This window comes from Drosophila navojoa, chromosome 4 (assembly GCF_054131105.1).
Source record: "Drosophila navojoa isolate 15081-1374.11 chromosome 4, UAZ_NAV_1.0, whole genome shotgun sequence".
Taxonomy (NCBI): domain Eukaryota; kingdom Metazoa; phylum Arthropoda; class Insecta; order Diptera; family Drosophilidae; genus Drosophila; species Drosophila navojoa.
In genome coordinates, this window is record NC_142892.1 from 22,169,704 (window position 1) to 22,182,401 (window position 12,698).

The following is a 12,698-nucleotide window of genomic DNA, read 5'->3' on the forward strand; positions in this document are numbered from 1 at the left end:
CTTCCACTTTTACGATTACAATGCCACAAGTTAAAACATCTGTTGCCCAGTATGACGTCACAAATTAAAATAAATAAAATTTATAAATTTTCAAAACTAAAATTTGAAAGCATAAACTAGATTCAATGTATTTTTATAAGAGCCAATAGTTTATATAATAAAAAGACATCTTATGGTACGTTCAATCGAGTTACCTGCAAAATACTTAATTACATTTAACGGTACTACAAGTATTACTACTTAAATTAAAAGAAATCTACATGGGCTTAATAATAAAGTTGATAGGTCCTTGCTTTAAAAACATTTTAAGTGGCTATTCTTATGTCAGCCCTGTCAGTTGTGGTTGGCGGTTAATTTGAATTGTCAGCTATCGAATTCACATATTTTTGCTATTCATACAATAATTGAATACATTCCATAGATAAATAATAAATAGAAAATATAACTTTTAAAATACTTGACTATACTTGTTTAGAAGTTTTATAACTAAACTTATATTGCTTGTATTGGGCTATCTCGATTTTGCTACAGTAATACGATGTAACTGTTAGAATATCGCATGTCACGCCTTTTGGCATCGCTTCCCCCATCGCTAACACAGCTGTTTTGGCGGCATTCACGTTCGGAAAATACGCAACACTTTCGGGAATGAGTTTATTTATAATGTGGAGCCTTCGTTAAATTTTGCGAACCAAAGTCAAGCGCCGGTATTATTATGACGGATAAAAGCGCAATAAAAGAGGCCCTGGAGAAGTTCTTTGGCCATAAAAGCTTCAAGTCAGAGCTGCAGGAACGAGCCATCACATGCGCTGTGAAAAGTAAGCTGAAGAGAATTCGAACCGTGCCTAATTAAATGTACATGTGGTCTTGCAGAGAAACAGGATGTTTATGTGTCGATGCCCACGGGATCGGGCAAGTCACTGTGCTTCCAGCTGCCCGGCTTGATGTGCGAGAACCAGCTGACAATCGTTTTCTCCCCTCTGCTGGCGTTGATCAAAGATCAGATCGATCACCTGGCCAAACTCAAGGTGCAGGCTGACTCGCTCAACTCCAAGATGAGCACCAAAGAGCGCGAACGCGTCATCATGGATCTGCGTGCCATCAAAACGAATATCAAATTTCTGTATATAACGCCAGAGCAAGCAGCCACGAAGTTCTTTCAGGATCTACTCCACTCACTGCACAAGCACAAGAAACTCGCTTATTTCGCAGTGGACGAGGCGCACTGCGTGTCCCAGTGGGGTCACGACTTTCGACCCGACTACCTGAAGCTGGGCGACCTCCGTGCCAAGTACCCTGACGTCGTTTGGCTGGCTCTAACAGCAACGGCCTCGAAGGAGGTGCGCGAGGATATTTATAAGCAGCTGCGCTTGCGTCAGCCCGTGGCTCAATTCAGTACTCCCAGCTTTCGATCGAATCTCTATTATGATATTGTGTACAAGAACTCCATTGAGGATGACTTTCATCATTTGGCCACATTTGCACAGCATTGTTTGGGCGATGAGTCTGAGTTCAAGGCCACTCCCAAAGGAAAGCGCGGTTGCGGCATCATCTACTGTCGCACTCGAGACCAGGTGGAGCGCGTCGCCGTGGGCGTTTCTAAGCAGGGAGTCGGTACCGTGGCCTATCATGCCGGACTGAAGACAGCGGAGCGCACAGAGGTACAGGAGGCTTGGATGCGTGGGGATCAGCCCATTATCTGCGCAACCAACAGCTTTGGCATGGGCGTCGACAAGCCGAGCGTGCGCTTCGTCATCCACTGGGATGTGCCGCAAAATGTGGCCGCCTACTATCAGGAATCGGGTCGCGCAGGACGCGACGGTCTTCAGTCCTATTGCCGTCTTTACTATGGTCGCGAGGACGTGCGCTCCATACGCTTCCTCCTGCAGAACGATGCGCAGCGAGCTCGCGGTCGTGGGGATCGTGAGATGCTCACGGAGCGCGCTCTGCGGCAATTCGAGCGAATTGTGGACTTCTGCGAGCAGACGCGCTGCCGGCACAAACTCTTTGCCGACTATTTTGGAGATCCCGCGCCCGATTGCAGTGCTCAGTGTGATGTGTGCAAGCGACCCAAGCAAGCAGCGAAGGCGCTCGAGACGTTTCAAAAACTCTGCATGGATGCCACCTTCAAGTCGGACATTTCACTGCAGGATTGCGCCGATCTGTACGAGGGTAAGTCTCAAACCAGACTGGATTGACTTTAAAGGCTTTTTAAAACCCGTTGCCTGTTAGGTGGGCGCGCGGGCACCAAAAGAGCAGCCCAAGATTATGCCAGCAATGATTCGGACCAGGAGTCGGATCAGAGTCACGCAGCTCAGGCGAAGCGGGCCAAAAAGGAAACCGAAAATTTTATTCGCGAGCAGTTCAAGCTGCGCAAACAATTGGGTGCAGCCCGCCAGCTGGAGCAAGAGACAAGCACGCAGATATCACGCGTGAAGCAAGCACAATCGACGGAGACCAAAATCAGTGGACTGCAGCATACAAGCCGAGAGAAATACCTGGACGCACTCATCGCAGCGCTGAAGGCGAATGTCAAGCAGTGTGAAAAGGAATTGGATCAGCAGCCAAGAAGCGCGCTGCGCCACAATGACTACGAGGCCATGGCAGTGGACCTAGAATACGAGGTATTTCAGCAGCAGCGCGTGGTCAACATGTATCGACATGCCCTAGCCAAACAGGTGAGTAGTCCAGCCAAGGAAAGCGAAGACTCGCTCTATAACCACTTTCACTTCTTAGCTGGCGAGCATTAAACAACTAACAGCCAAGACGACGCTGATGCCGCTCATTCGGGACTATGTGCCCCGACCGGAGACAAGCGCCAAGGGCGTCTGGACAGGTGGAAGTGTGGCCTATTTTGAACGCAAGCTTAAGGAGCTGGAGGAGCAAAAGCCACAGTCTATGAAGGAGCCACCAAAGGCTTTGCGCGAGCGCAAGGGCTTCAAAGAGGATCAAAGCAAGCAAACATCAATTGCCAGTTTCTTTACCAAAGTCAAGCAGGAGGTGAAGGAGGAGGAAATAACAGAGAGTCCAGAAGAACATCCTGTCAGTGTTAAAACAGAGCCGGAAGAGGAAGCTGAAGAAGATGGAGCAGTGAAGAATGTAGAGGAGAACGATAATGAAACAGAAATCATGAAGGGAGCGGAGGAAAATGATATTAAATCAGAGATAGAATCGCCACTTCATGAGGCTGAAGTAAAGCAGGAACACGATCAGGCTGAGGCTGAGAGTCCTACGAATGAGGAACAGTTGAAACTTGAGTTCGGAGACAGAAAATACAGACTAATGGCAAATGGCGATGGTAGCTACGATACGCATCGCAAAGCGCGTGTTTCGCGTCTGGAGGCAGAAACACAGAAGAAGCAAGAAAAGCCCAAAGACAAATTCAAGCTGATTTTTGGCAAGTCGGAAAGTGAAGACGAAAGGAACGAAATCGAAAAGGAGAGGGAAACCGAAGCGAGCACAGAATCAGTAAAATTCATAACTGCTCGCCAAATGCTAGCAGATAAAAAGTCGGAGCAGCGGCTAGAAAAGAAGCAACCAGAACTGAAAGATGAATTCATAACACTCAACGGCGGCTTTCAGACTGCGAGACAAATGCTAGACCAAAAACACAACGAAGCGCACGTTAAGGAAGAGCCCCATTTAGAGGAGCCGAGCGAGTTGAGAAAGAAGCAACCAATCAGCAAGGAAGAGCCAAGTATAGAGAAGTCAAGGGGAAATAAGTCGCCAGTGCTACAGGAGAAGCCAAGGGATGAGGCACAAAAGGAAAAGTCCAACTCTCAGCTGAAAAAGAAACCTCAAGTCAATCAGCAGAAGAACGATGTCAGCAAGTCTGTGGTGCAGTGGCTCAACCCCTACTACAAGCGCAAAATAGCCACCCGGGAGCTGTTCAAGGCTCTGGCAAAGCTAATCACGCAACGCATATGCGACGGCAGCCTGGGTAAGCAATACAACCAAAGAAATTGTGGCTCAATTTCTAATTTGCTCTCTTTGCTTTCAGGCAACGGCGATGTGTGCAAGTGCTACATCAAGGAAACGTTTCACAGCCTCAAAATGATCGAGAATGACCAGGACATTGAGAAATACTTTACCATTTCTATAAAATGAGTAAAAATTGAATCCTCACTTTGCCTTTTGCCAATGTCTGACATCTGCTCGAAATGTTATTAATATGTTAACAGTTGTCAGAACTGTGTTTTGTTGTTTGTCGTTGAACCTACTGTAAATATTGATAATCACTTTCAAACCTAAAGGGAACTGCTTACAAAATTATCGTTGCAAAAGATATGGATATCGCTTGGAAGCCAAGTTTGGACTATTATGATCGGTTATAAGATCCTACACTACATACAGCAGATTCAATTAAAATGTCCTTGTTAAAATACTTGAAACAGAATTGAATTCCATTTTTTTTTCAATAATTGTTCAATTAGACCTTAAAAATAATTTGCGTTATATAAATAGTAACCAGCGACCCACAAAAACGTTTTATTTAAATGCAAACCATTTAAGCCACATGAAAAATATATATTTATATAATCAACATTCTTGTGGAAACTTAATATTTAATGAATGGAAAATTCATTTTGTTATAATAATTATTTTCAAAATTTATTTTTCCTTTGTTACAAAAATATTCGGTGTAAAACTTATGTTAGATAGATTAGAAAAAACGTTTTGTGATTCGTATTCTAGGGGCTGTAAGCGATACTTTAACATTTCTCAAAAAATTTCCTACACTTGGGTTGTTTGTACATTTTCTTTCAATTGATGGCAATTATGATGTATATGGTACAGACATTCTGAACAATTAGCAGGGAGTGGGGACACCGCTTAAGATTAAGCTCCGTAAATATTACAGTCCAGCTGGGCCAGCGTCTGGAAGAGTCAGCGAATGCGATGTCACTCCAGATCTCCGTGCACGCCAAAGCGAATGGTGAGTAGCACATCCAGCAAATAGATCAAGCTGGTGACCAGCGAAATGGAAGCGGACGCCATTACCAGGTCCAGCCGATGCATGTTGGGGTGCCAGTAGTTGCGGTCCTTGGTGTTGCTCCAGTCACGGAACAGCAGCGCCGTCACAGCTATATACAGGATAAAGCCCGCCAGGGACCACAGCGTCGCAGTGCGCCAAGGCGTGCTAAGAAGTATGATTAAAGTATATATATATTTTATCATATGCATATTGAGATGTTACTTACAGATCTCCAAATAGAGCCATTATCAAATAGATTGCCGTGTAAATGGTCAACGCGCCAAAGGTCACATAACATAGTGCCATTACCCTGGGTGTGATGAAGACGCGCAAGTGCGAGTTGGTGGCCGGCTCGTCAATTAGTCCCAGACAGCATATCAGCAGACACTGGCGAAAGAATTAAAATTGCAAAGATAAAGTTAATAGAATTTATCAGTGAAATATTGTTTTGAAGAGGAAACATTATCTACAAAGATGATCTATTTCAGAGAGTAAGCTTAGGAAACGGGATGAGCTATTAAAGACATTGATAAGGTCGTACCGTCTTATTCACTATTCTCGACTTGTATACTACAATATGATATATTTCTACACTTACTTTTATGTACTGTATACTAATCTTGGCTTGAAACCACTCGCAAGTTATAGTCAAGCAAGGTATCCGTTTTTTTTTTTTATAACTGGCAATAACATTATTTTTCTCCTTCTCTTGGGATACTTTCCATTGAATACTATTCTCTTTTACACCTACACTCATATCTTTAGTTATATTTACGCAACCTCAATAAACCTCGTATGCCTATTAAATCAATGGGATCAGATAAGAAATGAAAGTCCGATCCCTATAATGGTCCAAGTCAATATGAAAGACGACGGAACTACACTAAAAAATTAAATTTGGAACCTTATTATTCTGTTGCACTTTAAGATTCTGAATATGGTGCGCATAAGGCAGAGTAGAAGTACAAATAATGATGGAATAAAAATAGCATTCGTTTTTAAATCTCTCTTAATAAAAAATGTAAAAATAAGGCAACTGTTGCCTTAGATTTAGACTAAAAATAAATATAATTAGTATATATAGATAGAGATACATATGTATATAGGTTGATTATGTGTATACATATTTGTATATATGAGTGAAATATCTCTAAAATGTATTGCTTACCAGCTCAACAACTTTGATGGTGATGAGAGTGTAGGTTGCCTTCTTGTTGCCACTTGTTGTGGCAAAGGAATTGTCATCTGCCGGCGACATTTCGACCCGAGAGATTTCTGTGGGATGCAATTAGTCAATTGATTAATTAAAGTGAATGATCTCTAATTGGAATTGGCTTGGAGCAGTCGAGCCAAGTGCTCCGCTTGCAGAGTATGAAAAGTACCTATGGAACGCAAGTAACTCATCTTCTTCCTCTTCTTTTTTCACTGTCGTATTTATTTATTGATCTATTTTACGAACTGCCTACGATGAAGCACTTAAAGTTCTTCTTCGGTATCTATGGATGTTAAGACGGAATTGCCTTATTGGGCTCAGAGTTATTTGTTATTCTTTTTACTATTAGCTCGAGTGCGCAGTGGAGCGTGTTAAATGCCTCCACAAAATATGTGCTGGGAATTTGTGTCAATCGCTGTGGGGAAGGTCTCTCTCACATTACTTCCAAAATGGGCTCTAATTAATTGCCTGTTCACGAAATCTCTAAGGGCCTTCTCTGGGAGACGTCAAATGATGTCATCTCTCTGGATGTCTGGGTGGGTGCAGCTCCCACGATTTCAGCGAATCAGCCATGAGCTACCAGGTGAGTCAACAGTTGCAGCTCTGTGCATTGTCTATTGAATAATGTGGATTACGCAAATTATACAGTAAGTCACAATCTAATTACTAGAAGGAATTCCAATACTACGACGAACTGCCCTAAAAACTGTCATTGGCTTCACATTTTACATTTGCAGCAAAATATCGGAAATGAGGAATACGTTTTTGTAAATACTCTTCCGGTAAACTTTTTAGACGTTTACTACTTTGAAAACTCGTTCGTTTATTGTATAACAATTATAATATAATTTGAAGATAATTAATTTTGCAGTTCGATCAATTATGGTCAATAAATTGAGTTCGCTTAGGGCGTTGCAATAGATCCACGTCAATCGAGATTTTATCGTGGGTAGCAATGCATTTACCATAAAGGCATCATCAACTTTTGAGAATTAATTTATTTTAAGAATTTCTAGTAAAATTATAAAAATGCATCAATGAAAATGGAAGAGCTAGAAAGATATTCCTCAATTTGTTTTCAACTGTGGGCGATTAGCAAAGTGAATTGGGTTATCCAAATCGGATACTCGACATGTTTTCTATCAATAAGTATGAATTATTCACATTCTGTTTAGTAAAAATAATAATTTAATTAAGTATGGCTTGAAATGGACAGAATAAACATTAGTAGATTTTCATACAATTTTCTATTTCTGGTATGTATAAAATATAGAGCGCTCTGTTTACCCAATAAGTAGTTTTTAATATACTTATAGCATTCAATAAACAAATCTGAGATATAATATTATATAAAATGAAGGAAGATGGCTGATGATCTTTCGCATTTCCGTACGAAATTGCTATTTTAAGAGAATAGAAATGAAGCAAGGCCCACGGAAACTTATAATGCAACTAGTGTACAAATGTCTTCATTTCTAAATCAAATGATTTGGGCAATGTAATATTCATCAGTCAGCCAGTCAGTTAGTCAGTCGAGCAATCAGCCAGGCCAACACTTAAATACATATAATTCCGAGTAGCTGCCCAACAGTTCTTGTTTGTTGATGTGTCAACAATTACTGTTCAGCCAACAATGCGACACTCGGTGGGGCCAACACTTTTGCTTGTGTTGTGGTTGGTGCTCATCGGGAATATTTTACAGCATGGTTGAGTTGCTCGGGGCATTCATTCATGCCTCATTGATTAAGACTAATTGCATTGGCAAAAGTCACGTACAATAAAAATACCATAAGCGAAGCCCAGACGGCAGAATTACAGACTAAATTGACCTGCTTCGCCCACTCCCAACTATCCACAAAGTTATTGAAATTCAGAACGGAAAACCAGAAGCCGAAAAACCCAATTCAAATAATTTTGGGAAAAACTTTCGCTCGTAGATGTGTGTTGGAGAGCGAAAGAGAAAGGGAGAGAGAGAGAGAGAGGGAAAGAGTGGGCGTTAAGTGTGTTATTGTTTGTTAGTTAACACTAATTTGAACTACTAACAAATGGTCTAGTGTCTAGGTTCGATATTTCTGAGGAGGAGGAGGAAATTAACGTTGCGTGCTGTCAAAGAGTCATTAATAAGTAATTTTGATCAAATAACCGCAATGCTGGAACACATGATACCCTATAAAGCGGGAAGTCGACTGATACAATTAACATATACTTATACATGTACAAAATCTGTTATTGAAAGGAACGAGCTGAGCTTATATAATTTTAATGTCTTAAGGCCTTTGTCTTTGTATAGTGTTCTATAAATATTCTACAGTTATTTACAAATTCTATTGAAAACTCATTTCGAATTCCAGACGAAAAATATTCTTTTATAAAAATTTTACATTAAGACTATATTTAATTTTTTTTGAATTTCTTTATGAATAAATAATTTATGAATTTATGATTTATATTCTTATCATTTTATTTTAATAATACTCTTTTATTTATTCAATTTCCCAAATAAATTATTCTATTAATTATCTTTTATTTCACCCTCCCACTAAGTACTAATTCTGCTGCCTAACATTATTATGTCATTTCAGCATGATTCATACGATAAAAATTTGGCTTAGTAATTTTTGGTAGCAGATCCCGAGACGGAATAATTGCCGTAATGCTAAGCAATTGAGGAAATGACACGACCACACTTTTCGTGTTTATGCTAACAAACTTCTCACGTTTTTTTTTTTTTTTTTTGCCAAGCCAAACAAAAAAAAACCAAAACAATTTAGAAGAAAGCTTAAAAAAGAAAACAAACAGAACGACAAACAAAACAAACGCTGAATAATGTAAACAAATCGCTTGACCAGTTCAACGGGTTTTTTCGAGCGGCAGAGGGACAGACGGACGCATAGAGAGAGACAGGCAAATAGAGAGACAGAGAGAGAGAGAGCGCCAGAGAGTGAGGCAGCCACACCTGTTTTGCGCTCGCGCAACCACAAAGCTGAGCTGGCGCTCTCTCGACTTCCTCTCGCTCTCTCTCTCTCTCTCTCCCTCTCTATCTGTCTGTATATATGTGTGTGTGCCCAATATTTTGACCGGCACTGTGCCTTAACCTCGTTTCGCTTTCCGTTGGCCTGGCGGGCAGCCCTCTAACTGGTCTGGCCTGGCCTGGCCTGGCTCTCTGCGTGGATTGGGTCATCGACTTGCCAGCAATGCTGCAGTTGTTGTGCTTGTTGTTGTTATGTGTTTTGTTTTGCTAAGCCATTCTTGAGCTGTTTCAGTTTCATCTCGATCGCCAAACACTTCCGCTATAAGAGTCGCCAGATTTGTGGCTCACTTTCCAATGCGCATCTAATGCTCCTTAAGCGCATTGAGAAAACGTCACAGAAACTGGTTTTTCATGTAACTTTCGAACGCGTTACACCCCCAACCTCTCTCCTTCTACCACTTGATTGCATTTGCAACTGACGCGCACTCTCTCTCTTTCTCACTCTCTCTGTCTCTCCCTCACAAGGGGCGTATTACATTGGCGCCTACTGTACCTCACCAGGCTGTTGTTGTTATTGTTGTTGTCGCCAAAGGGCGAGCACTGTAAACTGAGTTTGCGATTTGTTGACCTCATTCCTCAGTCCAAGTCTCAGTCGCCGTTTCAGTTTCAGTCCGCGGCTCCCACACGTTAGCAATTGTAATGGGGTTTGGGCCTGGTCATGCAATTTGCTTACGTTGTCGTTGTCGTTGTTGTTGTTGTTGTTGTTGTTGTTGTTGTTGGCTCTGTCGACAACAGTTGTGTTGAGTTGGTGTCGGTTGCCTAGGCAGCCCAATTGGCGAACTCAATGACACAGCCAAAGGAAGGTCAGTGTCAGCTAGTGTTAAATTGTGTTTATTCCCTTAGTTTCACAAATACTACTGCAAACAGTTAATGGCTACATCAAAAAGGCAGTAGCTGACGAGCCGAGTTAAATGTTGTTAACAATCAAATGTTGAGACTGCCTGCAACCAACTACACAATTCCCGCCCAAAGTTCAAAGTGCGAAATCACAATTTATATAATACATTGTGGTATAAGCTATTGATTTAATATACAAGAATCCTGACAACAATAACTAGAAGAAATAAGAAATAATACAATTTATATAATACATTGTGGTATAAGCTATTGATTTAATATACAAGAATCCTGACAACAATAACTAGAAGAACAATATTAAAAATAAATACGACTATGAATATATACATTTGTATATAAATCTATTAATAATTATATAATAGAAGAGTAAAATTCGCAAGTTTTAGCGTTAAGTAGGGATTGGTATGAAGGCTCACTCAATAGATATAGCTCCATATGGTAAACAGAGTACATACTATAGTTATATAACTTAAAGATCTGTTGGCAGAGATAAATGTACATCTATACAGCGAACTATATTATAGAATGAATAATATATAAGCTGATAAAGGAGGCAACGAATACATCAAAGTCCATTCTATATAAGTCGATTTACGAAATCGTAAAGTCTCCATACATGTGGATTCCCTCGTTAGCATATAATATTCTGACTCGTATGCATCGCCCATTGTTGTTTTGATATTTAAGCATTGTCTGATACATAAGTTCCCTGCTGACTTGAATTTATTTTTGAAGCTCATTCAATTTAAATATTGATATACCACAAACCCATTAAATACGTAACAATTTTATTCGCTTGCCAATTCGAATCCAGTGTATGCGAATATAAATATTGAGTCTATGATATATAAAAGTCAATGCAAAGCAGAATATAGTTTTTAAGTCAACTTCTTTTTAGACATTCACAGAGCTAATATTCCCTTTTAAGAATTCTCCACAGAGTAGTGCATAGTTTGTCTATGCACTACTCTGTGGAGAATTCTTAAAAGGGAATATTAGCTCTGTGAATGTCTAAAAAGAAGTTGACTTAAAATTCAATGGCCTAACCCGCTGAGCCAACGAATGGCCCTAACAACTGTACAAACTGTAGCATATACATATACATATGTACGTACATCCATATATATATATGTAGATACACATTTTTTTTTAAATATTTGCCAACTTAAGCTGCTCTCAAACGAAGCTTATAATTCGCATTCAGAACACGCCCAATATTAGTTTACGTGAATCATAGAACAAACAGTTTGTTAGCCAGTTCAAGTTATGCACAATTAGCACAAGTCGAACAACAACAGCAACAACAAGTTGTCACGCCCTTATTGCTGCTGTTGTTGTTGCAGTTGTTGTTGTTGTTGTGGTTATTTGTTGTTTACTGTACTACAATAACAATTAGTTTTCGGGTGGGGCACAGCGAGAGCATCAGATCTTATAGATGAGATGAGAGCTGAGAGCAACGATCTTCGACTCTCTGAAATTGTCTCCGACTTCGACTCCGACTCAGAGTCAGAGTCAGACTCCGTCTCGGAGTCGCTTTGATAACGTTTGATGCACTTTTGCGTGTTGCCATAAAGTTAGTTTTAACTATTTTTACATGTTTACAAACGTTTTTCAGTCTTTCAGAAACAGGTTTTTAATTCAACTGGGTGTGTGTGTGTGTGTGTGTGTGGGTATTACAACATATTAGGTATATACAGTTGCGTACATGGGTAATACTTATTAGAGGTGCAGAAAAGTGCAGCAATTTCTGATGTTGATGCTGTTAGCCAAAATTAAAACACGTTTGCAGTGAGCCAAGCACTAAACACACACACAGATACAGTCAGAACTTGAAGCGCGCAGTTCGATTTGTGTTTGTATTTGTGTCTTTCTGTATGTGTACGGTCACACACATATATTTTCTATTTCAATTCGTTTTTCTTTTTTAATCCGTTCTATCGGAATCGGGAAAGTTTGAAACTGAAACCGACGACACGACAACGTCAACTGTTGTAGCTTACGTATAGCCCAAACCGTTCAGGCCCGAGCCCCAGCCCCATGGGCACAGTGAGAGAGTGAGAGAGACTAAAACTATACAGCGAGCGAGAGAGCCGCACACACACACGCACACACAGCGCGAGCATAATTGAACGCGCTAAGAGAACGGGCGCTTAAAACATGTTTGGAAACTTCAAAGCTAACAAAAGTGTTAATTGCAGCTCAAATTAGAAAAGTTAACTATAAAATACTTTATAGCATCTATTGTTAGTAGTTGCAAATTTTTAGTTAACATCGTTTCAAATTGGATTTAAAAGTTATATTTGTGTGTTTGGATGATATGGAAACTTCAAAGAAAAACTGTTAAAATCGCCAGCCACATTAGCCGAGTCTGAAACCAAACAACACCGTGTCTAATATATGAGACAGCACTGTTTAAGGTATAGATGTTGCCGCACTTATATTGAATTAAATATCTATTGCAAAGGAAATTTCAAATATCCCATACCTTTGTAATATAGACGAGAAATAACAGAAACGCCAAGTTATCCGATATACAAACCGTGCCAAGTTTATTAAGCTAAAGGGATAAAAACTGCTATTGCTGACAAATATTTTAATCGCATAGATGTATTTTCAATTAT

At 40.2% G+C, this 12,698-nt stretch overlaps 2 protein-coding genes across 3 annotated transcripts; one reads left to right on the forward strand and one right to left on the reverse strand.

Annotated features, from left to right (window-relative positions):
* The first annotated feature begins 578 nt into the window (after nt 1–578).
* RecQ5 (RecQ5 helicase) lies at nt 579–4,543 on the forward strand. The gene is made up of 5 exons (XM_018101224.3): nt 579–818; nt 874–2,172; nt 2,233–2,678; nt 2,737–3,940; nt 4,001–4,543. Exons 1-5 carry the CDS (start codon nt 716–718, stop codon nt 4,105–4,107), a joined length of 3,159 nt encoding a protein of 1,052 aa, XP_017956713.1. The 5' UTR covers nt 579–715; the 3' UTR covers nt 4,108–4,543.
* Nucleotides 4,420–12,076, reverse strand: LOC108651496 (uncharacterized). Of its 2 annotated transcripts, XM_089258977.1 has the most exons (5): nt 11,783–12,076; nt 6,358–6,471; nt 6,144–6,250; nt 5,202–5,362; nt 4,420–5,140 (listed from the first exon to the last, which is right to left on the reverse strand). In XM_089258977.1, exons 2-5 carry the CDS (start codon nt 6,377–6,379, stop codon nt 4,903–4,905), a joined length of 528 nt encoding a protein of 175 aa, XP_089115103.1. In that variant the 5' UTR covers nt 6,380–6,471; nt 11,783–12,076; the 3' UTR covers nt 4,420–4,902. The 2 variants fall into 2 exon arrangements, with proteins under 2 accessions (XP_089115103.1, XP_017956733.1); XM_018101244.3 differs by lacking the exon at nt 6,358–6,471.
* Between the last annotated feature and the right edge of the window lie 622 nt (nt 12,077–12,698).